General features: G+C 37.8%; 2 protein-coding genes across 2 annotated transcripts in view; one reads left to right on the top strand and one right to left on the bottom strand.

The window, feature by feature from the left end:
• Nucleotides 1-14620, bottom strand: part of LOC121417265 (serine/threonine-protein kinase Nek6-like) — a 28334-nt gene extending 13714 nt beyond the window's left edge. Inside the window, exons 1-3 of the mRNA XM_041610903.1 lie at nucleotides 14558-14620; nucleotides 6525-6643; nucleotides 5273-5350 (exon numbers count right to left, since the gene is read on the bottom strand). Of these exons, the coding sequence (XP_041466837.1) occupies nucleotides 5273-5350; nucleotides 6525-6607 (161 nt within the window). The 5' untranslated portion in view covers nucleotides 6608-6643; nucleotides 14558-14620. The remainder of the gene's footprint in view (nucleotides 1-5272; nucleotides 5351-6524; nucleotides 6644-14557) is intronic.
• Nucleotides 14621-14810: 190 nt separating this feature from the next.
• On the top strand, nucleotides 14811-27277 carry LOC121417264 (E3 ubiquitin-protein ligase RING2-like). Its single transcript, XM_041610902.1, has 10 exons — nucleotides 14811-14992; nucleotides 16094-16127; nucleotides 17840-18035; nucleotides 18556-18679; nucleotides 19270-19383; nucleotides 19973-20248; nucleotides 21927-22022; nucleotides 23822-23966; nucleotides 25287-25384; nucleotides 27065-27277. Exons 1-10 carry the CDS (start codon nucleotides 14978-14980, stop codon nucleotides 27155-27157), a joined length of 1191 nt encoding a protein of 396 aa, XP_041466836.1. The 5' UTR covers nucleotides 14811-14977; the 3' UTR covers nucleotides 27158-27277.
• Nucleotides 27278-27984: the final 707 nt, after the last annotated feature.

The raw sequence follows: 27984 nt of genomic DNA, 5'->3' as shown, positions 1-27984 counted from the left end.
TAAAATGGCATTTTCTCCATCTGACCTGATCCCCTGCACTAACCTTTGAGAAATAGTAATTGGATTAACAGGGCTGTGAGGTTCTATTGAACTAATGAACAGTTGGTGGGAAGTGCGAATGTACTTTAAACAATGTACCACTTTAAGGCACGTACGGGACAACATAACCTATCTTCGGAAACTGACGAGAGACTGTAAAATCACATTGTTCACCCCAGGACTTGAACCTGGGACTCCAAGGACGCTAGTCAAGTGCGTTATCCATTCAGCCATGATATCCCCCTAATGGTTGGAAGAACATCACAGGATTTAGGGGTTTCTATTTCTTAGCTAGGAAATCAGGTCTAGGGATCAAGCGGACTCTGTCCTTCTCCCAACGAATATGACCCGGTCTCACCATGGTGTATGAAGCAAACTACGTCTTAGACTTGAAGCTATAGTCAACAAGAAGGCTGTCTTAATGGAAAGATCAAGAAGGGAGCAATTATGGGTTTAAAGGGGAATTTGGCTAGGGCACCGAAGGACTCTTGGCAGGTTCCAATTGGGGAAGAGTCTTCGGCTGGGAGGAATCTGTTAAGAAGAAGGATCTTGTTAGTCTGGTAAGGACAGCTGAATTGAGGTAGTTTCCCTATTATAGAAGCCTGAATGAATGGCTGCTATGGTTGACCAGTAACCCCTTATAAAAGAGACTGATAAACCTTCATCAAATAATAAAGGAAATAAATCTGCTATCTGACTTAAAGAGGCAGAAATTGGATCAATTTGTAAACTGCCACACCATCTGAAGTATCTCTGGAGTCTAGAATCATGAGTGTTCTAATTATGATGTATATTCATGCATTCATTGTTTTCTTAAAATTTCAATGAGCTTCTCTTGTTTACAAATGACATTATGCAAATTTCCTGTAGAAAAAATTTTACGACACTGATGGATTTCAATATAGTTACGATGAATTGGACGATTGATTGGATCAATCGTAACTCTTTGTAAGACAGGGCCCTGGTTTGAGAACAAACCTGTCATATCATAAGATATAACCTTTCTGGTGGAATCCCTAACAAATCTAGAATTGTCTTTTCTATCCTTTCCAAATAGTTATTTTGGATGGAAACCTCTTTACACAGCACTTGCTCAACCCTTTTGATAGTTGTTGGATTGCTGCAAGGTCCATAGGGACTATTTGATATCATACGAGGGCTTCATGATCAAACCAATGACATTTGCATATTAATGAATATCGTACAGATGATGTGGAGCGTTGTTTTTTTTTTTTTTATACCCACATTGCGCAGCACTCAATCCAAGAGAGAGATGAATGGGTACCTGGCAGGACTTTATTCCTCGAAACCCCAGGGTAATAATATCCAGGTCTTTGGACATAATGTGATATGTGCTAAACAAGAACTGATTTATTATCATTAACCAATTCCTGATGAAAGTTGCAGGCAAAATATATGAGATACCATATTGGCCTTCAATTTGATGTAGGCAAAAAATTGACCACCCCTTGTACACTTTCAGAACCAGTTAGTTGGATCAGTTGGTAGAATGTACTTCTCACAAACAGGTGTGGGGGGGGTATTTGCTACCACCCTGTTCGGCGTTCAACATTTAGAGTATAGAGCCTCATCGGTCTGGAGCTGCACAGTGGCTGCCGGGCTCACAATAAATTGGGTAAAAAGAATTATGGAATATTTCTATTACGAACATTAAAATATTATCTTAATCACAATCCCTGATTGAGAACTCTGGGATTGTATGGGAATCTTTATCATTGGAACACACAGTAGATTTATGTCATAAATATTTCCAAGGAGAAGCTGATATCATTGTGGCAAGTGTGGTAGAAACTGATGGACAATAGCAGCAATTCTTAAGGGTTCACCACCCTCAGGCCTTGGTTTGAGATCTCAAGACTGTCTGAGCATCCAAAGACCACTCCATAAACCACATCTACAAGTTACTTCTGTCATTGCTTTATAAGCCAAAAATAGTGTAGATATATACCTCAGATGCCACAAAATTATCAAGAATATTACTAGGTCTACATTCTATACAAGTGAACGCAACTTTGTAAGTAACCCAAGTTTGGCAAGTTTTACCATTATGCCTGTATGATTTGCCTGGTATGATTTTGACAACCTCATCCATCACCACTATTTCCTCCTTTCTATGTTCTGATATGAAAGGGTAGTTTTTTTTTTTTTTTTTGGCACATGAACACCTCAATATTACATATTGCTGTGGACTTGGAACAGATTTCAAATAATGAAAAGTAAAGGCAAAGAAATAGTCTTCTCCCTACTACTTGTGGGGAAGGGTTAGAGTTAGATTGTCATAAGTCCCGGTTATGAGTGGGGGCCCTGAATTTGGTGCATTGAAAGAACGCCTGGCGGCCCCGTCCCCCACCATGAGGATTCCTATGACTTTCCCAGCGGCCCCTTTCATTCCTGGCGTCGCTACCAGAGCGAGGGAAGAGGGGGATGACCCTTTAAGTTCATTATAGGTCTAGGGTATGGAGCTAGAGCTAGCGTATGGAGGTCTCTGGTCTGGGCCTGGCCCTGGACTAGGGCCTGGCGGACTAGGTCTACTCGAGGAGAGCTAATAAAATGTCTTGTCAGCTGTGGTGTTGGCTGAAAAAGACTTGTGCAATACTTCTTGAAAGTGTCCATAAACAAGTCCTTACCTTCGCAAGGAAGCTTATTGAGAATGAGAAGTCCAGCTCAGTAGCTGCCCCTTTCTCAATCATCTTGAGAGCATCTAGTCTTTAGCCCTCCTTGCCCTTGTGCATAGCAGTGTTGATTGCTGCTTGCTCATACTGGAGATCAGCGATTTTGTGACTCTAGCAATAAGTTCTTGTCATTGGTAGAGACTCAGTCCAAGCCGCTCAGCTTCACTACGAGCGGATATCAGATACCCCTAGTACATCGCGAAAACCATACCGCTCCGGGCGGCCACGTCCAGCGCTGCAACTGTAAGCTGATAGTCGGCTGAGTGGTAACCAGTGCCGCGGCGAGGGTTACGGCCCGATCTAGTCTTCCTCGCTCCCGCATCCCCGACACGGAAAGCAACGTCCGGGGCCGAAGGGATGCACAAAAAATCCTCAAAGTCTTGAGCGGCAAACCGATAAAGTTCGAGACTTCTTTACTGATGGGTATAAGCCGAGAGTGTTGCTTATCTGGGAGCGGACGTCCCGAAAGCAGGATCTATATACGGAACGTCCATCTTGATCGCAGACGGACGAGTTCAGGCGGAAGATTGACTTCTCTCTCGCTCATTATTCGCTACGTATACGCTACTGGTATACTGTTTTCGGCCCGAAGATGAGGGCAGTATTTAAAAGGCATGTTCCCACTAGTCGGAGTATCGCGTTTGAGTAAGCCAGAACTCTCTCGTACCCCTAATGGTGAATCTCTTCGATCGAATCCCATTTGCTGGGCAGCTTTCAGGGAATGCAAGGAGCTGCTACACTGTTAGAAAATTTATCCTTAAAATAAAAGAAGTTCCTGCAGCAGAGTCTGTTCTGTTGAATTGCAGAAAAGTTCCTGTTTAATGAATTTACAGAATGATTCTGTTATTGCTTTCTGCATAATCTTCTGTTTATTTTCTGTAAAATCACGTTTTTTTTTTTTTTTTTTTACAGTGTATAAGAATTTGATGGGGGGAAATCGCCCCCAATCTCTTCTAATGAATTGGGTCGGTGGTAATCGAATTCCGAATCAGATTCTCCCACGATGGAAAACTCCTATTATCTACGGCTAGTACGAGGCGAGTTATCATTAGCCCCAACTCCGCGATCTGTATGAGGCGATCTAGGCCTCTCTCTCTACGTCTAGAGCATTGAATTATGGTCTAGAATGAGTCGAGTTTTCATTAGCTCATTGTCTCGGGCGGCTAGGGGTCGGGATGGGTCGATTGCAGCACCCGATGGGGGAGGATCGCCTGCAAGGCTTCCAAGATCCAACTACTACAATAGTTAATAATTTCTCTTAATTATTATTATTTTAGACCGCATGTACGTAGAATAGATCTTAATTCCACAGCACTGTATGAACTCCTGCACAATTCTACAAGTACGATGATACACCAACCTGGTGGACTGTACTATAGATAACTGATGATGACCCGTCTCGGCGGGGTCTGGCAATGAATGGACTGACCGGTCACAATCCCGGGCCAGTCGAAGCTTCTTATAAAATATAGGGGTTGTAGTGGGTCGTTAACTCGAGCCTGATTGTCATTAGAACACGAGTGGTCATCGCGAGGCTTCTTCTTGCCCGCCCTATACTCTTTGATGAGGAGTTCCCCCGATCGGAAGGAGTGTAAACAGCCTCTTCCGATTTATCCGTACCCTTGTCTATCTCCCGCCTAAGGGGCTGGGTGTCTGATTGTGTAGTGTCATTAGCCGGCGTTGTCTTGGCCGGGTTATAAGTGTTAGACTTCTTATTCTTCGGCTTTATCTTGGCCGCCTTATCATCGTGCTGTTATTATTTCTCGGCTTTGTCTTGACCGAGATAATGGCCCTCGGCTTTATCTTGACCGAGTTGATCTCCCCTTTTTATTGAGATCTTTAGGGTTGGAAAATAATAATGTTTATTTCAGTTATTTCTTCAGACATCGTGATTCATAAAAAAAAATTGCGCGGTGGCTAAACGTTTCGAGTGTACTCAACGACGTCGCGGTAACGAAAGAGGAGGCTTATATGTGGCGAGGGGGTTTTATGGGTCTCGTCCCGTGACGGGTTTCCCAGGCTATCTGATTGCAGTTAGCCTCTTTCGGGGAGTTTTTTACCGGTGGCTATTCGAGTCAGGGTAACGAATAGCAATTTGATGAGATGGTATAGGTAAGTATAGCGCAGTGTAGTAAATGTCTCCGGGTTGGGGAGGGGTAAAGAGCATTCTTGAATTTGTTCTGTCTCCATTGGCTGGGGTAGGGGGGGGGGGGGTAGTGACTATTTATACTTTGCTTTTCTCTTGGTAAGGTGCGGTAGGTGAGGGGTAATGTGCATTTTTACTTTGCTACTCTCTCAGTGGGTGGGTAGGGGAGGGGTAGAAAGTATTCCTACTTTGCTTCTCTTTCAGTGGGCTGGGGTGGGGGAGGGGTTTTGCTTCTGTCCCAGTGGGATGGGGTGGGATAGGTAGGGAATAGTCAGTATTCCTACTTCCCTTCTCTTTCAGTAGGTTGGGGGTGGGCGGTGGGGGAGGGGTTTTGCTTCTGTCTCATCAGTGGGATGGGGGAGGGGTAAGTAAGGGAACCAGTAAGCATTCTTACTTTGCTTCTCTCTCGACTGCATCTCTGGTCCTTGTCTTTCTTTTCTCATCCAACTGAATCTTCTTCAAAGCAAGTAATCTAGTGAAAACAAAAAAATAAAAGAAATAATATTAATCTCAAGTTTTCATGGTTAATTGCCACTTGGTCTAAACCAACTATGTCTACTACCAAGGCTCTGGGAATAATTTTTTGCTGGAGTTGTGCTGAAGAAAATTTTGACCAGCAAAAAAATAAGGTTTCAACAATAACATAATTTTCATTTTCTGGGGGTGTTGCCTATGGAAAATAATACATGCAGCACCTCCTGGGAAAATCTTGGGGGTGCTTCAGCACCAGCACTCCCCACTTCCAAGGGCCATATCTACTACCTTTTCTGGTCTTATTCCACAATCCTATTTCAAGTGCAAAAAAAATATCTACTAGATAAAATAAATACATGTATGTACAATTAATTGTACTTGTTGGGGCACTGTTTGCATTCAACTTACAATTCAAATTTGTCATATTTTTGTATTAAAATGTCTCTATGCAAAAACTAACATGAGAAAAGGGAGAGAAAAAAAGCAGTATGGGCCTTGTTACTACAGTATACTGCCCAACTTTGGCAACAGGAAGCAAGTGACACATCAGTCAAATTTGAGTTATTGTTGTCTCTGAAACACCTTTTGTATGTTGCACATTCAGGCAAATTTTTTGGAAGAAATAATCGTTTTATGGAAAGATATTGAAGCAAATAAGCTGCAAAATTGCATTGATGCCTATGTAAATGACCAATACACATTGCTGATTTACAACAAATGATACATGTAGTTTTGTAACTTGCTACCTTTTGCCAAAGTATGGCAGTATGCATAAATGGGCCATTCCATAAAATATGTAAGTTTGACCTTCTATATGTGGGATCTTCACGAAGTTATCTGTATCTGACTTCCTGTTCTTTTGACAGTCTTTAATGCTATAAACTGACCATGGCTTGGTCAGTTTATGAAGTAAAGTAAGACTTTAGAAAAATAAAGGTAGTGACTTACGAAGAGGTTGATTATTTTATGGAATTGCCCAAATTATGTAAAACTTGCTTTCGATTATTGACCCTGCAAACAAATCAATTTAAGGTGTGCATGGAACAATCAAGATTTATCCTTTGGATTCAACGGAAAGCTAGAAGCTACTGTTGCAAGCTACTGAAATCAAACCGTTTGATTGGTCGATAGCAAATTCATAACAAAATTGTTTGGTTCTCAGTCATACTCACTTTTTGGTGATTTGGTGCCTGACCAGATAGACTGCACCACCACCCCCTTGGCCCAATGTTGTGATCTTATCATAACACTCCATTCATATTACCATCCCAAAACAGCTGGTGGCACAAGACTATGGATAGAAATGAAATTTAAAAAAAAAGCATGTTAATGGATACAATCAATTATTTTCAGGTACGACAGAGTAAAAAAAGGTATCTGTTTAGGCATTTTATGATTCAGCAATATATATCATATGCATACATATATATACATGTATATATTTTGATGATAAAAGTGAAGACTTTACTACCATGAATATATATTGCCGAACATCAAAATGAATATATATTGATGAACATCAAAATGCCTAAACAGATACCTATTCATGAGCATAAAGGTTTAATCGTTTATTTGTGAACTGATTAAGCTTAATTTCTTTTCATGTGCTTGCATACTGTAACTTAAGATTGGAAGAAATCATTTAACTGGTAAACACTTTTACTAACATGAATATCAGTGTGTGGGACTAGAGTGAAATTTCATGGTATCTTTGGAAGAGTTTTTAAAGGTGAAGAAATAAAATATCATCATTGATTTTAACATATTTTGTCAATATCATACCAATAATTAACATACACGAAAATCAAGTTAAAAAATTATTTGTCCGGGGGTCAAACTCAAGGTCAAAGTTAAGGTCAAAGGTCATGACCTTATAAATTGCTCCAATATATTATTCGATGCATGTTTTGGATTCCTCTCTAAATTTCCTATCAAATGGTACCAGTTTCATGAAAATTGGTCAACACGTAACGACGCAGTGGCCATTGAAAGTTGAAGGTCACGCCCATTTTTGTCAAAACAAGGAGAAAAGGGCGGGCCGTACGTAGCACGAGAACCGACGGACCGATTGGACTATTTTTTTTGTTTTGTGCTTGGGCCATGGTGAATTTTATGTATACCAAATTACAACGAATTCTGAGACGGTCGGGTGCAACCACTGGGTGAATCCAGATGGAATGACCCCATAGGAGATGATTTGACCTCCCAATTTTTTTCCAAAATAGTGAATTTGAATGATTTATCCCTACCTATTTTCCCTGAGTTCGCTCCTGCAATGCCTACCGAGACGGGTGTTCTCTGACTATGACGTCACAGGGGGTATTCGGTCCCGGTGTAGTTAACAAGGCAGTGCCGTTTTGTGTACTATGCACGTACGCCTTCATGTACTTTTGTGTCAAAACTTCATTTATCGCTATTGATTTTGTGAAAGATATTGACAGGAAGTAACAATTAATCAAAGTCAATTAGTCAATAATATGTCCCTACATTGTTAAACTTTTCTTCTTTGTAGCAATTTGAGACGATTTTAATGCCTTGTTTTCGTTCAGGACTGTGTCCGTGCAGAAGGTAATAATGGAATAAACTGTAGTTGAAGTTGTAGTATCTGTGAGCAGGAGAACTTGCAAAGAGGAACTGATTAAAAGAATATTTATGGCCGTAATATTATTCCAAATAATTAAACTCCCTCAGAATGATACCATAGACCCTAAAGGAATAATTTCAAGGCGAATAATATGAAATTTGATCGAGACCTTCTCACCAGTCGATAACGTAGCAGACATGTTATTATGACATATTTATCCGAGTGTGACGCGGCTCTTGCAAAAAACACGGTTGGTTGCGGAATTGCTCTGTGCCGACCAGCCGCCAGCTCCGGCGCAGCTAGCTGTCGAGCTATCGTACCACATGCCTTTCTTGCTGTCTTGGACTCACTTGTGAATTGCGTTTGTATATGTGACGGTGACCACTAGCATAATTAAATATAAACAACTCGGAAGGCCGAGAAGAATAGTACGTTTGATTCAAGATTGTTCTGTGGAATGAGCTATGTGTGGAAATGATCCAGAGGATATAGAAATGGAGTCAAAGACAAAAGGAAAGAAGAAAAAGCCGTCAGGGGATCGCTGCATGGTCATGAATTGTGGGTCGACATACCAGACCACTACAGTACACTCAATGCCTGGGTGTTGTGTGTATTATATATGTGTAGGCTTGCAGCGTGCGCAGAGCTGAGCTAGCCGTCGGATCTACTTTCCAGCTGCTCACTTGATGGAACATCATGATAAAATAAATGAGAAATAGTGAAAATATCATTCAATAACTCACTGTTTGCAATCTTACATTATGATTTAAGAGTTCATGATAGTTATTCATACTATTTTTCATACAGGGAAAGTAAAGATTTGTACATATGATTCCTATTTGTTTGAGTTGCATTGAAAAAATTTGTAAAATCATCTTTCTCTCTCTGCGTAGCATTTCTGTAAATTACATCCAGGCACCTCTTATACTAAATTCCCCTCAGTGATTTTTCTGTACACTCGTCTCTCAGGCTCTGACAGGTGGCCGATTTAAATCATAGACTTTCAAAGCAAAATATCGAGAAGGCAGAGGATTTTTGTGACATGCTATCTGTTTGAACAGCTGATACACATGTGTGGAACCCATCATTATGAAAAATCACCCCCTTCTTAATTAAACTTTAAAGATCGTGAAATTGCATGAATTTTATATTTTCCCCATAAAATCCCACTTTTGTCACTTGGAATATCAGATCGAGTGCAGTTTCGACATTCGAGTAGGTGGAGCGTAAAGTAGTGGTACTGAATGGCGTGGAGCCTGCACAAACTTCGCTCGAGTGCTTTGCCCAAAGACAAACATAGGCAGGACAACAAGAATTTCAAAATGTGTTTGTTGTCCCCAAGAATGATATCAAAAAATTTCTTAATATCTAATTTGTCATGTGAAACCACTTAAAACTTACGTAAAATTCATTTAAACTGCAAAAAAGAGCAATTTCATAGCACCAACATGGGTCGAAAAAGTCATAGACATCGCGGGTCCCTGTTAATACACTGTCCTTACTATCGATAGTTTAAACGATCACGATGTGCTCGCTAAATGCGCGCGCCCGTCGGCGTCTGCTAGCCGTCCTCTGCTGTGACTCTCAAATAGCCCCGCATGTGCGATTTTTAGTCAGATCGTCCCATATGCTGTTTTTCATGTTAGTACATAGATGCGTGCGCGTTTTTTGCGGACGCAGATCATGTACCCATCTCCGTCGTCTGCTACGGCTCTCTATATCAGTCCCAACTTGTGAAATGTGTTTTCTGGTGTATTTTCATTTGGTCTACATGCAGTTTGCCCACTTGTTATTTGGTCTAATGCCAAATGGGCTAAACCCATTTGGTCAACTAAATTGCCATTTGGTCTACACTTGGTCTAATTCTCTTTTAGTGAAATGTCCAGTTGGTCTAATTTCAGCATAACCTACATAATTATATATTTTTTTACTTTGTCAAATACTGGTACATAAAATTGGCTTTATATCATGCAGTTCCACATTGTAAATATGTATATTCATTTGGTTCACATGCAATTTGCCCACTTCTCATTTAGTCTAATGCCGAATGGGCTAAACCCATTTGGTCTACACTTGGTCTAATTCTCATTTTGTGAAATGTCCAGTTGGTTTAATTTCAGCACAACCTAGGCTACTTAATTATATTTTTTAACTTATATACATATATTTTAGTCTTTATACATATACCAAATGGGCTTGACCCATTTGGTTTAAAAAAAATTCTAATTGCCATTTGGTCTACACTTTGTCTAATTTACATTTGGTCTACACTACACTTGATCTAATTTTGAGTCCAGTCCAGGGTCTAATTCCAACATGACCTACATCATTATGATTTTATACTTTGTGAAATATATATTTTTTTCGGTGTTAATTAATTTCCTTTTATTTTCCAATGCCAGATCAATCTTTGTTTTTGCTTGCTAAATTTTTTAAAAATTATATGTTCTGTTCTATCTACAATTTTTACTAATGATCCTTTTTTTACTTATTTTTTTTCAGACACATTCGCACCCGAACCGACTCTACAAGGGAAGAGAAGGAATTATTGAACCCCTTGAGAATATACAGGTCAAGGGCTGTAATAGTATACAGGGGCACTTCCTGGGAGTTTAATTTCATTTTAATTATGTGTTTTCAGGATTTTTTTTAGGATATCTAACATTGCAGTGAAAATTATTGCCCCTGCTGATAGTTTTTCAGCTGTGCATACCCCTCCTTAATTTCAGTGAATAAGGTGTGGCACTGCCCTCTATGATTCATTTTGAATTTTAATGGGCTCCAAAATGCAGTAATTTATAAATGATAGCATAATCTTATTTTGATAAAGCATTTTACTTAACGGGGGGGGGGGGGGGGGGGGGGGGGGTGAATTTGACTACTAAACCAGCCCCCCCATGTCAAGGATTAAATTTTTGGAAAAAAAAGCATATATAAAATAGATATAGTTATTGCATATCAGAATATTATTTTTTCTTGATGTTTTCTCAATAACTCTAAGCTGTTATTGATGAATTCTTTCTTGAAACAAAAATAAGCAATTTATCCAAACATGTCAGTTTCATTTTGTAGACATATGCATTGAATTTACCAATTCAGAATATAAGGTATGCAATCTTTCATAAATGTTGATTTTTATCACTGGTGGATCTGGGGGAGGGCACATCTAGCTCACCCCCCCCCTTTGAGAGCTACAGTCAAGATGTAATGAAAATACGCAATTTTCATCAAAGAATCCCCCCCCGTAAGGCCCTTTTTTGCTTGACAAATTTTCATCCTGAAAATGTGCCCCCCCCCCAGGATAAATCCTGGATCCACCACCCCTGGTTTTGATTAAGTTTACATGTATTTTCATTTTGAAAAAAAAAAAATTCCTAGAGATTTATAAACAGCATGATTTACACTGAGCATTTCATACACTTTGTGCAGAAGAAATATTATCTTGAGAAATTTGGTTATTAAATTATGGAAGATATCTTTTGGAAATGAAATTACTTTATTGCAGTTATGTCTTACATTGTATTGTCATTTTACTTGATAGAAATTCATTATTTTTTATAACCATGACAGTGTTATAAATTCATATTTGCTAAATTGTAATAATCATTTTGATGTTCCTTCATCTTCATGAAAGTATGAATTCTAGTCATCTGCTTCAGTCTGCCCAATGAAATGGTTACAAAGGGCCTAAGCATCCCTTGTCATTTTTCAATAATTAGTTAAGTCAGTAGTCAAGTAAGGGGTCAGACAGTTTGGCTGTATTATATTTGTTTAATTGTCTTACTAGTTTCAATTTACTAAACTTTTTCTGCTTGTGATTGAACCACCAAATTGCCAGATAGTACCATTTTGTTGGGCAGACATTAATATTGACTAGAGGACTTACTTTCCAAACCAACCTAAAGATAATATGATACTTCATGTATTACAGGGGTATATTGCCTCCATTCCATTGTTGGGATGTATGCTATGGGCTGGGTAATATCATCTAACTTGTCCTCGAATAATCATTCTCTATAACAAGCTCACAGACAAACGGAGATTCCACTTCAGCAACTCTCAGTTGAACATCAACATTCCTGGCATTGGTAGGGGAAGCCAAAAATTTTAGGGGGGAACCGCCAAAATCTTTTGACCCCCCCCCCGAAAAAAAAAAAGATAGTGACCAAATAATATCTTGGGGGGGGGACACAGGAAACAAAATTGAAAATTGACAAGCCAAAAAAAATTAAAAAATAAGGTTATCAACAAAAAATTGAGGGGGATGGAATCGTCCCCTCCCCACCTCAAATTTAGGGGGATACTCCCCCCCCCCACTTCCACCGCCTATGATTCCTGGTGCTTGGAGATCTGCGAAAGGCATGTTATAACATCCACTTAAGTTCCATTTCCTTTCATGTTTTTTCCTCTTCTTAGTGAGCATCTCCAAGTGTTCATATTTTTTTCAGTGTCCTTTTTTAGATTTATCAAACTCAGTTTTATTACCTGATAAAATTCTATCCCAAGAATTGAACACTTTGATCAAATTTGGAAGTTCAACTTAATGTAACTGACAATATATAACTGAAAATAGAAAATAAAAGGCAAAATAATAATTATGAGAAAAATAATAAAGAAAAACAGTTACTCAAATCAAATTCACTCAAAACCATACACTAATGTACTCTCCTCAAAAATCAGTTCTCACTTTTAGGTATTGATCATTCATTCAGTCAATAAAATAATAAAAACAGAGACAGGAGGTCCTCCTCAAAATAAACGCAAACAGAGTCTCACATACACACTACACATTAAGAGTAAAATCAGTTTGTATCTTTCGTGGGATTTGTTTTTATGTAAATCTGGATTCTTCTTGTTAGTAGGGCCTTAGGTCACTCTGACTTGAACTTAAAACTTCCAATCTCAAGAAGGCAAGATATCTCAGTAGATAGTCATTGTCAAGACGTTTAGGAGTTCAGTCTGGAGGTGAGGTTATTCATGATGGCATCTGATATTCTGGCAGAAAGAATGAGAAATAAAAAAGTGCATAAATACAATTATTTATTTTTTCAATGCAAATTAAATAAACGAGTCATTCAAGATAGTGTGTATTTTTTAGAGGGGGGGGGGGGGGGGTGATGGCATATTTTAGTCCAAATTATTTTTATCTTCATTTTTTTTCCACTTTGTATTACCATTTATTCAAAAATTGCAATAAACATATTAATATATAAATGAGTTTTAATCTAGTTGGCAAAAGAAAAACCAGTGGCGGCACAGTGCAAAGAAAATGCCAGTAAAAGGCAGTAAAGCACTGTGTCTGAGTGACTGACACCACGGCACTGACAGTGAGGTGAATGTTCATTTTCCAGTGCATGCACATTATTGCCCCATCATATTCACTCGTTTTCAGAAAATATTTAGTTATTCCTCATATGACCATGATTATCTCCTTCATGTCATTACTCTGGTGTTTATTCATGATTTTAAATTCAGGAAATCATTTAGCAAACAAAGAAAACAAAGCATTTCTTGACTGTGATTCCGTGTGATTCAAGTTCTATTTCATTTCTGTGTATCACACGTACGCACGTACGTGACGTAATCTTGATCTCTAATCTGCTAATTGTTATGTTAATTAATCATCCCGTGCGCGCGATTAAAATGGCTCGAAATTCGACCAAATTCAAGGGCAGCTCAGCTTGTAAACCTCACTGAGAAGGGCTTCCACAGCCTTTGCGATTCCCCGCGCTGCAATTTAACTGCAAGACACAGAAAGGAAATCAATTCAAGTTTCACAATCAACGGAAAATCCAGAACACTTCGAGACCCATTTTGCAAGAAATACAACTAAATAAGGTAAGAATTGAGAGCAACTCACGACACTTTTGACTTACCGACACTTTCATGGTTATTTTTGGAAGATTTCATGGAATTTGGGGCACGAAAATGACTTCGCTAGCTCGCGAAAGTCCTATGCATTACGATGACATATTTTTCATCGCACGGGAGGACAATCACAAAGAGAAAATATCATATTCATCCGCGCTGACAGGGGCTTAATTTGACGATATCGCATCGCTATGCGATTTCACTCATTGACAAGCGGACGAAACTTACGTACAAATTTTGAGCACTTCCGCGACAGCGCCATCTAGTGACTACGGCCGTGCCTAACAAACATCGCTCGAGACAGTGCTTTGCCTTTGGCATGTTTGGACAAAGTCAAGACAAACAACATGACAAAGTCTAGCAATATATTAATATCTCTCTCTCTTGATTCCTATGCTGTCTCTAACTCTCACTCTCAGATCAAGCCCACTCAATCCTTCAATTTAATGACAAAGTGAATGATTCATAACAAGCAAGCAATTAATCATCACCCGCCGCGCCAGGCACTAGGCAGTGGAGTCGCGCCCCGAGGCCACAGCGAGGCAAACCGGCACAGTCTCGGAGTCGTAGTCGTACTGACGTCCGCTGTCTTCTTCTGCGGTTGAAAAGGACTTTAAAATCAACTTTAATAGACCGCAAATGTATTTTTATATAAGGAAGATAAGCCTGGCATTAGATTATACATATTTCTGTATAAATCAGACAACAATAGAAAGGGAAAATTTAGTTAGATCTTCCGAATCTACTCACATTAGCAAAAGAAGGCTTGACAACTCGACTCAGTCAAAAATTGTTTATATGGGCGTGTCAAAGGTCAAATTACAAAGTATTTTTTTCTTCTGATATAATTTTATATTTTAAAAACCTATTTTAGAAAATTTTCTTATAAAAATTTATTTTATTTATTTGTAAAAATATTTTATTCCAAAATACATGATTATAATTAATATTTTTCGACAAAAAGTTCGAAATAAAAACTCATTATTTGTCAGGACAGAGATGTTATTGACGGATTTTCCTCTCTTAGCTGGGTTTTCCGCTCATGAAAAGCTTAATTTGATCTTCTGCATGGAATATAATTCATGAATAATTGGATCGGTGCATATCTAGTTTGATTCTTTTTTGTTTGAATTCATTTAGATCTCCTAAATTTCCACAAAACCAGAGAAAATGGCTGTTACACAGGTAGGCCGGTCGACATTTTCATTGATTAACATTCATTTTTGTGCATGCATGTTGATTGTCTACCGTACCGTACGTGCGCCGTGTCTGTTGACTTTGTGTGCACTGCATTTTTTTTTTGGGGGGGGGGGGGGAAATGTCCTTTTATTTCAGTTATTTATTGTATACTTACAAGGCCAGTCCGTAATACAATTACTCACTGAACCATTAAATAAATAAACAAGGATAGAAGGAAGAAAGTGATATTTTAAGGACAAGTCCACCCCAACAAAAACTTGATTTGAAAAGAGAAAAATTCAACAAGCATAGCCATAGGCCTAACACTGAAAATTTCATCAAAAATCGGATGTAAAATAAGAAAGTTATGGCATTTTCAAGTTTCGCTTATTTTCAACAAAATAGTTATATGAACGAGCCAGTTACATCCAAATGAGAGAGAGTTGATGACATCACTCACTATTTCTTTTGTATTTTATTGATTATATGAAATATGAAATATTTTTATTTTCTCGTCATTGTCATGTGAAATGAAGTTTCATTCCTCCCTGAACACGTTGAATTCCATTATTTTAACATTGTGCTTCAGGCAAGGGGTCCTAATCGTCAAATTCGTAAAAATTGAAATATTGTATAATTCAAACAATAAAAAACAAAAAAAAAATTGAGTGAGTGACATCATCGACTCTCACATTTGGATGTAACTGGCTCGTTCATATAACTATTTTGTTGAAAATAAGCGAAACTCTGAAATGTCATAACTTTCTTATATTACATCCGATTTTGATGAAATTTCAGCAATGTGCTTGTCTGATTTTTCTCTATTGATTCAAATCAACATTTTTCTGAGGTAGACTTGACCTTTAAAATAATGAAAACATATTTAGTCAAGTATCAGTTTCTAGATCTATATTATAACCCTATCATTCATTTCGGTAGGCCTAGATCTAGTTAAATTAAAAGAAAAATCCTTACAATTAAAATTAGATTTGATATTACCAAACTTCTCACTTTTTTTCATCTCTTTATTCGTGTTTAATAAAAATGTTCTATATCGCAAGTTAGCAACCCTGTTAACACTTTTTTTCTCTCTCTCTTTCATGACAGGCAAGTGGAAATTCCCAACCAAGCAAATCATGGGGTAAGCAAAGCAATAACTCGACAATTGCTCAGGCGAAAATTGCTCTGGCGACAGTTGCTCCAGGCTTTATTTCGTCTAAGATGTAGTTTTACTTTTCAGGTTAGGGCTGCAATAGGGTTTTGTGTTAGGTGTAAGGTTTGGTTTAGGATAGGGTATGGTGTTACAATGGTGGAATTTACCTCAGAGCAATTGTCGCTGAGCAAATGTCATTGAACGAGCGAAAAACAGGTTCCCTGGCCCATAGTCCGAAGTCAATCTTAACGTTCTCTATGGTCTAATTTTGTGCTAAAATTATGCAGGATGCTACATAAGCACTTGCCCGATTGCCCGGGGTAAGTAAAAGTTATAGTCGGGCAAGTGTTTTGAAGTAAAGACCAAAACTACTTGCCCGAATTGGGCAAGCAAAATTCACACTGTAGAAAGCAAAAGTCTTGCAGATGAGTGACCAAAATTAGGGTCAATATGATTATTTGGTCATGGCAGGCAAAATCACTTTGGAAAAAGAAATGCAAGGTACATGTAGATCATTTCATGTCAAAAGAGAGGAAAATGTCAATACTTTTTAAATCTGCAAAACTTTCTTTTGAAGAGTTAAAACTTTTTCCAAGGATTTTTAAGGGCAGGTGAAATAGATTTTTGGGCAAGTATATTCCAACTATTTAAAAATTTACTTGCTCGACAGGGCAAGCGCTTCTAAAAAGTTATGTAGCACCCTGTTATGGTAAGCCAAAAAATGTCAACAAATTTAAACCACAGTTCTATGGAATGCTGGGCTTCATGACACAGTACTTCTTCCATATTTGTGGTAAAAATGTATCAATTAATTCATTAAAAACTTAATTATGATTATGTATTTTACAATTGTTCTCATTTCACTTAATTACTTTGATAAATTTTGCTGCAGCATGTGGATGGTTTTCGGTAGGTAAATAAATTGATAAAAGTGTGATTAAGACAACCCAGGTTTAACTAAACCATGGCTATGATAATACCACCCATTGTGTTTATATCCTATATTTCTTGAGTTTTCTGTACTCCTTTTCCATGCTTTAATGTTGACTAAAGCTTTAGTAGTTCACATTCTAACTCAGTCATGAATTATTGAAGTGAGAAATGAGTTGGTAATTTGATCCTGTGCTGTTAGAGATCATTGTCACAATTGGCATTCCATAGTTAAACCACTTTAGACCAGAGTTTGCATTAAACTTGAATTCAGAATATGGGCCTCTGAAATTATTATGTATATTTCACAAATAATTCAGCCTTCAAGGTCAAGTCCACCCCAGGAAAATGCTGACTTGAATAAAAAGAGAAAAAGTCAAACTAGCATAGTGCCAAAAATTTCATCAAAATTGGATGTAAAATAAGAGAGTTATGACATTTTAAAGTTTCGCTTATTTTTCACAAAACAGTGATATGCACAACTATAACCGCAACTATGGAAAGCCAGCAAAGGCAATGTATAAAATACATGTTTGTTCAAAATTTGTTGTAGATATGAATGTATATCCATGAATTCATTGATTTCTTGACAGCTTGGGGTGTTCTCCTTTGTTTACAAAGGACATTTCACAAATTTCCTGTAGAAAATATTATGGCACTGATGGATTTCCATAGAGTTACGATTGATCTTAACTTTTTGTAAGACGGGGCCAAGTTGTCTTATTAGGTACATTGAATATGAGCGTATCTCTCCCTGCTACGCCCTCTAGAATTGAGCCTTTACGAGCTTCACCGATCCCCGCAAGAAGCGATCACCGATGACACCGAGATCGCAGTGTCTCCCCGGAGTCTACACAGTGAGCTGATGTGCCCCATATGTCTTGACATGCTAAAGAATACATATACCACCAAGGAATGCTTACATCGTTTCTGCCAGGATTGCATCATCACAGCGCTTCGAAGCGGGTATTGTAGTTCACTTTGATTCAAATTATCAAGCGATGAATATTAGATTGCTATTTGTATATTCATTGTGGCAGTTTTCCCTGGGAAATGGGCTCTCCATGATTTCGCCTCTAAAATGGTCAGAAGAGTCCTGAAAAATCCCCATTCACCACAATATCATAGCATATATATGCAGATCTTGACAGTAATTTGTGAAAATCCCCCCCCCTTCATAAAAAAAATAATTAAAAGTAAAATGCCTGCAGTTTTCACTTATTTGCTCTCAATCCATTTTAGTTCATGTTATATCTATATGTTTTTTTTTATAAATACATGTATGTAAGAATATGAAAAGAACTAATAAAGGATGCCAATTTGAGGATTAGAGATGATTATTTTAAAGTTTCCTGAAGTCCTGTAGTCTTTGTTTTAATTCGAACAGTCTTATGATATGTTGCTGTTTATAAGATGACATTGTTGTTTGACCAAATTGATTGTGATGACAATATGAGAATTATTTTCATTGCTTGTTTCCAAATAGGAACAAGGAGTGCCCGACCTGTCGTAAGAAGCTCGTCTCCAAGAGGTCTCTGCGGCCAGACCCCAATTTCGACGCCCTCATCTCAAAGATCTATCCCAGCAGAGATGAATACGAAGCTCATCAGGTAACCATGGCAACAGGATGATTTAAATATTTCACTTGTTACTTCGTAGAGAATGTAGGAGGTAGGGATTGTGCATTTGAGTGACTTTTAATGAATATTACAAGCCAGGGACCTGTTGTATGAGAGTTTATGGTAACTTCTCTGAAATGAAACAGGACTCTGATGGCTGAGTGGATAAGTCTCTGGACTTTGAACTGCAAGGTCTGGGGTTCAAATCCGGGAACAAATATAGATATAAAAGCCTGGGTTACTACTACATTAATAGAGGAGTTACAATAACTGAAGTTTCTACTCTGGATAAATATTTTCTAAATAATAATAGAAATGATACTATTCATTTTTTTGTACGTTCTAATCACATACCATTGAACGTCTCTATGCGTTTCCAAAGATTGTAAATTAAAGTGGTCCTTTCATTGCTTTGTTTGTATTATGTATTCTAGGAGAGGGTTTTGGCCAAACTCAACAAGAGACATAATGCTACTGCTCTGAGCTCTGGTATTCTCAAAATTTAGCATATTATTAGTGTCATAATGACTTTGATTTTTAAAGTGATCCTTTCATTGCTTTGTTTGTATTATCTATTTTAGGAGAGGGTTTTGGCCAAACTCAACAAGAGACATAATGCTACTGCTCTGAGCTCTAGTATTGAGGAAGGGCTCAAGGTACAAGCTTTGAACAGAGCGCAAAGAGTTCCACCAAAAGTAAGTATTTCAGCATCGTCCCAATACAGTCAAAGACCGCACATTTTTTCCTTGATGTGTATTACAGAAACTTATCCATGAAGAACACTTGGGACCTCTTTTTTTTCTCTTCTCTAAAAAAATCTGATTTGAATTAATGCATTATTGAATTGAAATGTATTGAAATTGACTGAATTTAAATTGTGTTGCATCAAATTGAATTGGATCATAACAAATCAAATCAAACTGAATTTGAATTGATTGGAATTAAGTTGATTTAAATCAAATGGAATTTATTGAATTGAACTCATTTGAACTGAACTAAGCCGAGCAGATCTGAACTCGACTTAACTGAATTGAATTTAATCAAATTTAATTGAAATGAATTGAATTCATGAAATTTTTAATTGAATTTCAATAATGTGAATTGAAATTAACTTAACTGAGGTGAATTGAAATTAATTGAATTGAACTTAACTAGACTTCATTGAATCAAACTGAATTGAGTTAATCCAATTGAAATAACACAACTTTAAACAATGAACTAAACTGAATTGAAATAAATTGAATTGAACTGAATCGAATTGAATAAATTGAATTGAATTTGCAGAGGAAACCAGAATTCAACCTTGCTGGTGGCGAGCTACCCCCAGATGACTCCGCCCTTGACCCCGCCCAGTGCGGAGGTGGTGGTGATGGGGACCTGAACGGCGACCCTCAAGCACCGGCAGGCCCGGAGGGATTATCCCTTGCCCCTCCTCCCTCTGCACCCCTGACACCCCCGTCGGAATCCCCTCAGGAGGAGAGGAGATTAATGAGATCGCATTCGGAGGATTTATCATCTAGTCAAGGGTGCAATTCATTCCAGGATCGGGATTCTCTCCAGGTACGACTGAATACCATAAAATAATCAACCTTTCTGTTAATCCACTCCCATCTGTGGGGCCATCGTGGTCTGTGGTTACGACTCTTGTCTTTCAATCAGAGGGACGTGGGTTTGAATCCTAGCCATGGTGTGTTTTCCTTAAGCAAGAAAATTTACCCACATTGTGCTGCACTCGACCCAGGTGAGGTGAATGGGTACCTGGTAGGATTTATTCCTTGAATGATTTAGCGCCTATACGGTGGCTCTGCTACAGCCGGGTAATAATATGATACCAAGTATCAAGCGCAGTAGAGTATATGCAATTATAGTAGCTGCGCTATACAAATGGAACATATTATTTTTTGTCTCCACTCATACTTTTCTCCTTGAATTTGTGCATCTCATAATACATCGGCGCAAGTTATGCTCTTATTGTGTCGTCACTCGTTTGTGTTAATCTGGAGACAACGGTCGACAGAAGTTCTGGTCTGTATTTTATTCCAATGTTAATTGATTATCTCCAGTAAAATATCACTGATAACTTGATATGTCGCTGAGTCTAAAAGTTCATTATATACAGTGGTGCTCAAAAAATACTGAAGCCCCCCCCACCAGAAAATTAACATATGAAAGTGTCCAAGTTCTGCTATATTTAATCATGAAGTCGGGAGATGAAATATTAAATTTAATCAAGTTTGTTTCTCTGGGCTAATTGAAGATTGTAGTCATAGGCCTGTATTCTGAAGTCGGCTTCAATTGAAACTCTGGTTTTAAGTTGTGGTTTAACTATGGAAAGCCAGTTGTTACATAAATCTCTAACAGTAGAGGTTCAATGTATCAGCTCATTTGACTCCCAAAGCATTATTTAAGATAAATTCCAGTTTTGGTAATGATCTCAAAATGACTTTTTACATATAATGACCACCCAAGTGTCTGTTTGTATGAATAAAAAATATGTGCCAAAGGATTCTGGAAGAAATTGTGTAATTGATGAGAAATATGCAAAATAATCGCGGATTCGGTCACTTCTGTTGGGTCTTTATTCCAGCAATAATTATACACTGTCCCACGTGTGCCTATCTGTGTTGGTGATCTTCAGTGTGAACGTTTTTCAGCGTAGATTTCAAGATTTCACAAAGTTCAGTTTATGTAACTGTACCAGATCTAGATCCTCGATGATATTCTGAAAATTAAGCCTGGTTTTACAGACTTTCTCATGAAATCAGTGTTTACTGCAACTACTGGCATTTCTCTTTAACTGCCTGGGAAGGATAAGTATGACAGTTGTCTTCACCATTAAAGAATTTGTAAAGAGCACAGAAAACATGGTCTAAGTTAATCCCGACTTCAGAATACAGGCCTTATTGTCTACATTCAATACTTTGCATGGAGGAGTGCATTTTGGGGTGGGGTTCACGAAATTTTAACACAACTGTATGATCATTATAAGCTGTAACCCAAACTCAATCCAATTGTAATTTGATTTAGCACCAGTGGCGGACCGTGACCCGTAGGAGACAATTGATTGGAGAGGCACTGTATTGTTTCTGAACAATGCTTTGTCTCCTCCGGTCACGGTCCGCCACTTTATAGCACATTTTCCTTTTTGTTACTGAGTGATGTCGAAATATATTGTATCACTCAGCACTAGTATGTTCAATGTTTTCACATGTAACCCTGTTTTATTTTTATTTTTCAGGCGATGAAACGGGCAAGAACATCGGATGATTCCAGTAGCTGTGGAGACGTGGAGGGAGAGGGCGAGGGTAGTATTGACTTACCAGACCCATCTAATGTAAGTCAATATAGACAGTTTGTTATCTCACCTGTGCCCCATCTTACAAAGAGTTACGATTGATCCAATCAATCATAATTCTATGGAAATCCATCAGTGTCATAACTTTTTCTACAGGAAATTTGAAAATGTCCTCTGTAAACAAAGGAGAACACACCAAATTGTCAAGAAATCAATGAATTTATGGGTATACATTCATATCTAAAATTTGTTTTGAACAAATTGCATTCTATATGTTGATTTTGCTGGCTTTCCATAGTTGTGATTGATCAGATCAATTTCAATTCTTCAGGGCCCCGTATTACAAAGAGTTACGATTGATCTGGTCAACTTCAACTATATGGAAATCCATCCATGTCATAATTTTTTCGATAAAGCTGCACAATGTCCTTTTTAACCAAAGAAAAACACACTGAATTTTCAAGAAACTGATGAAAGTATGAATATTCATTATATCTAGAATATATCTTGAACAGATGTGCATTTTAGATATTGACATTGCTGGCCGTCCATAGATGTGGTTGATTGGCTCAATCGTAATTCTTTGTAAGCCGGGGTCCTGGATATGGCATTGATAACATGCCATATAGGGTGGTTGCTCTTATTTGACATAATAAATTCAAACCTTAAACGTTCATATCTACAGCATTCTTTGTGGATTTTTGTCAAATCTTCACCAATATTTTTCTGTGTGTTTTCTACTTCTACTAAAATCCTTTATTATCAGGGTGAACTTCACCTTTTATTGACAGGTTTGACATATGAAGAGCTCAGTTGCAAAAGGGTTGGGTCCATATTTCATCAAATTTGATTTTTTGTCTCAATGTATAGATTTTTAGTAGCTCTTGATGATACCAAAGAAAAGTTGAAATTCCTTTTAAAAAGTGAACTAAAATGGCAATTATTTTTTTTTTTTTCAAAAGGGGTGAGGTCCATTTCCGTTTAGTTGCAAAAGGGGTTTGGTCCACACAGAAATTTTCTTGGAAAGAATATCGTAAAAACTATGAAGACAGGTAGATTTCTTTAATACCCAATTTTATGTTTACATGATAGGGTAGTACATCATGACAATTTAGTTTCTCATAAGAATGTTGCAATAAGTGAGAATAAAAACATGGTGTTTCTCGGAATGGTCCAAAGTGCCGAGTAAACGACATATACAGATCTGCTCACAAGTCAGTGAACCCCAATATAAAATGCACTCCTTCATGCTGAGTGTTGAATGTAGACAACACTTTACTGTTCGGCTAGCCCGCAGAAACAGACTCCAATGAATGTAATATTTTATCTCCTGACTTAAATTAAATATCTATAACATGGCAAAACTTAGGAGGAGCCGTGGTGTAGTGGTTCTGACTCTCGCCTTGTAAACAGAGGGTCGTGCGTTCGAATCCCACCGCGGTCTGGCGTCCTTTGGCAAGGCGTCAATCCACACTTTGCCACTCTCGACCCAGGTGCTAAATGGGTACCCGGTTGGATGTGAAAGTCATCGTAGCTTGTCCAGTATTGTGTGCGCCTCACAGGCAACTGACTGGAATACTCCCCAGGGAGTGGAGGATGTGCACACATTGTGTGCGGGAATGACTGATTGAATCCGATGACCGGGGTAATAATATATCTGTAAAGCGCTTAGACACGTCGTTCCGATGGATTAAGCGCTATATAAAAGCGGATTATTATTATTATTAAACTTAGACACTTTCAAATATGTTAATTTTCTGGTTGAGTTCACTATCTTTTGAGCTAGTTTACATGTATATCTCATCCTTTCTTCTTTTTTTTTCTGTTGTACAAACTAGGAGATAGAGTTGGTTTTTAAGCCTCATCCAGATGAAGTCAACCATATGTTTCCTTACATGGTGAGATACCTCAAGACATCGGCCCTTGCTTCAATAGATCACCTAGCCAAGTACCTGTCTATGAGGATCGCTCTCGAACTAAGAGGTTAGTGTGATTACTAACTTAGCAATGCCCACAGATTCCATCCAAACATTTATCTATAAAGATTGCTCTCAAACTAAAATGTTAGTGTGATCGTTGAATTGACAATACTTATTTACAGAGCTGCCAAGTAGTACTGATTTTCCGTATTTAGTACTGAAAATAGAGAAGAATACTGATGGTTTCATGAAAAATACTGATTTCTAGAGTTTCAGTTTATGTGTTGTCCTATGGTATTCCTGTGAAAATACTAATTTCCTCACCAAAATACTGATTTTCAGCCTTGAAAATACTGAAATGTTCTTGTTCAGGTTGGCAGCTCTGTATTTATTGATCACCTTGGCAAATATCTCCAGTCATGGCAATGTTTTTTCTCTTTAAGAATGGAGATTTTAGTACTTGCAGAAACTAAGAAGTATTAAACATGATCATTGAATTGGCAATACATATTGCTTTTGCCGTGACATGCACATTTGGTGATTGCCAAAACTCGAAATAGTCTTTATTTTTGTGTCTTGGAGAGTTAACCCTAAAAAGAGTGAAGGGGCTGATTCAGCCCCCCTTGACATTTTTCGCGATAAATCCACGGCGCAAAATTTTTTGACAGCGTCGCTCAGTGACTTTACTTTCAAGTCTCGCGCAACTTTTGAAACCAAAATTTTACGCGCTTCCGAAATTGAGCAACACTTCGTAAGTGCATGCAGACCCCAAATTACTCAAAAACATGAATTTGTGTACAAATCCAATGCAAATAGTGTTCTTAGCCAAAATTCATAAATGTATCATTATTTTTCCTTTTACTGCTCAAAATCAATTAATTTTATCTTTTTTATGGTCAAAATAAAGTCCCCGACAATTTACATTGAAAAAACAATAAAAAGAATACATAAGAAAATAAATGTGATGTTGAAATTTTTTAAAAATAAATTTGATCAGATGCCCATCTAGAGTATGTGAAAGAAAACTTAGCATTTTAGGGGCATTATTTTATTAATTAGAGCAAACTTATGATTTTACGCATAAATTAGCATAATTAATGAGACGTGAGATTTTTTGCAGAATTTGATGTTATAGTTTAGTAGATAGTGCCATTGGTAACGCGTGTGCCAATTTTCTTCGCGATCAACGGCCGAGATCATAAGGGGGGCTGAATCAGCCCCCCCCCCAGTCTTCTTAGGCGTCAAAATAGCCCAGTCTATTTAGGGTTAAACATATATCTTTGGTTAGGTTTAATTTAGGTAACACATAAAGAAACTACTGTATTGTCCCTTCTGTCAAGATATTCTAATTTCATTTAATTGTTTGTTCTGCATTCTAACATAGATGCTGGTTCAATGGATAGTCAGAGTTCGTCCAATCAAAACGAAGGAAATTGCGGAGAGTTTACCATCTTCATCAGTCCATCACCGTGTCAATTCCAGGTCAGTTCGGAACTTTTCTTTCGGTCTTTCTCAAGATATTACTCCAAAGCTTTCTCTGAATATTAGCAGGATATTTGCACAGACAGTAGGATTTATATGAATTCTTACTATGTGTGTTATGTGTGCTGTATTATACATGTGTAAAACACTCTGTTTTGATTGTGTGTATGTGTGCTTTTTAGTACAACGCAGTTTGTCGTTTCCATCTGCAGACCATGTAACTGAATTTGTAAGTCATGTTCTTCAGCAGCAAAATAGCAAAGGAATTTGCATCAGAACTGACTAAGTCAAAGGTAACAGCAAGAACACGTGGGCAAGGAGCTGATAATTCATATAACACACAGACATGTAAACTGTAATGTTAGTGGTTATTTTTAACACTGGTGTGCTAGATTCCATGCTGAAAGTTTACTAGTGACCTACGTATGGCAAAAATTTGCCTTTTTAATTGAAAATATGATTTTGCAGAGAAAACGGGACTTTTGGTCCAGTTAGGTTGGCAACTCTGTTAGCAAAATGCGCATGATATTTACAAAGTCTTCTTTGGCTCATATATGATGCAAAGTCCAAACAGATATTTAGCTTGTGATTCTTGGAACATTATCTTTGTGTCTCATTGTATGTTGACTTGTCGTAGTCTATCAACAGTACACACAGAATTCGCACCATTTTTATAAAAAATGACAAAAATTTTGTGCAAAACCATTTTTCTAAAAAACATTTGCATCCTTTGCAAAAGTGATACCGGTACTGGTTGTCTTATTTTTTAAAGGTACTGTTTATAAGCCCCCCCCCCTAAAAACAACTCCATGTCCTTAAATTCTTTTCTTTTTTTTTGAAGAAAAATAAAAAATACCAAATGTTTATAAATGGTCCTGGTCATCCCTGTCATATTGATTTTTCGCTAATAGATTTTCAGATGGATTTTGACAGACAGTGAAGCCCGATTCTCACAGTATGTTTCACGCATTCATACCACAATATGTGACCAACCACGCCCAAACCAACAATAAGTCGCCAAAAGTAACTTGAAAAAATATGCGTCCTAAGCTTTCAAGGATGTATAACTTGTCAAACTTGATCAACAATAATCATCACAAGTATTTGATTGAAAGCAGAAAAAATTCAACCAGAGCTTCAAAATGTATGGAGAAAAACAAGGTTTGAAATCGTGGTTCAACCAAGTATCAGACCTGCACACTTTGCAATCTCAATGAAACTTCCAATCAGCCTGCATAAAAAATAGTATCAGAGAAACTCTTGTATCTTGTCTTTTATTTAACATTGCATCTTCAAATTTGGCAGTATAACGATGTAAAGATGAGAAATTCCCCTATCAGATAAGTTAGTTTTCTTGTTTTCACATTTTGAAGATGAACAGACTGTTTTGGCTCTTTACAGAAACCTTTCTAATTGCTGGGGAGCGTTTCATCAATATTTTCATCCGACAAGTTGTCAGATCTGACATCTTCCCTTGATTCTGATTGGCTGAGAGGCACTGTTCCTATGGTAACTGTCGGATAAACTGGTACTTGTCGGATAAAATGTCCGACAAGTCCTTTCATGAAACGCTCCCCTGGTTTTGGGGTGGATGGTCACATTATAGAGGTTTGAATCACTGCCAATGATAAGTTGAGAAATTGTAACAATTTAACATTTTATGTTTTTATTTCTTGCCAGCCATTGAATGGTAACCTAACCCTCGAACAGGTCAACGAGAGACACTGGAAAGTTAATAGGCCATTGGAGATGTACTTTCTTGGTAAGAAGTGAGATGGGATACCAGTCTTTGCTTATATGACAGCTCTTGAATGGTAACCTAACCCTCGAACAGGTCAACGAGAGACACTGGAAAGTTAATAGGCCATTGGAGATGTACTTTCTTGGTAAGAAGTGAGATGGGATACCAGTCTTTGCTTATATGACAGCCTTGAATGGTGACCTAACCCTTGAGCAAGTAAACGAGAGACACTGGAAAGTTAATAGGACATTGGAGATGTACTTTCTTCTTTCCTCCAATAAATGAGATGGGTTACCAATCATTGTTTATATGTCAGCTTGTGAATGGTAACCAAACCCTTGAACAAGATGGTGATGGACACTTGTTAGTGCATAAACCAATGGAGATGTACTTTCTCTCTAAGAAGTGAGATGGGTTACCAATCATTGTTTATATGTCAGCTTGTGAATGGTAACCAAACCCTTGAACAAGATGGTGATGGACGCTTGTTAGTGCATAAACCAATGGAGATGTACTTTCTCTCTAAGAATGAGATGGACTACCAATCTTTGTTTATATGTCAGCTTGTGAATGGTAACCAAACCTTTGAACAAGATGGTGATGGACCCTTAGAGATGCACTTTTTCTCTAAGAAATGAAATGGGTTACCAGTCTTTGTTTATATGAAAGCTCTTGAATGGTGACCAAACCCTTTGGCAAGATGGTGATGAACACTTGTTAGCACATAAAACATGGGAGATGCAGACCTTTAAAAAGTGAGATGGGTTACCACTCCCTGTTTTTGACAGGAATATAATGGTTCCCAAACCCTTTAGCAAAGCATTGACAGATACTTAAAAATGATTATGCCATTGGAGAC

This window comes from Lytechinus variegatus, chromosome 6, assembly GCF_018143015.1.
Source record: "Lytechinus variegatus isolate NC3 chromosome 6, Lvar_3.0, whole genome shotgun sequence".
In the NCBI taxonomy this organism is placed as follows: domain Eukaryota; kingdom Metazoa; phylum Echinodermata; class Echinoidea; order Temnopleuroida; family Toxopneustidae; genus Lytechinus; species Lytechinus variegatus.
The sequence above is the reverse complement of the archived record's forward strand: the minus strand, read 5'-3'. Positions and strand labels throughout refer to the sequence as shown.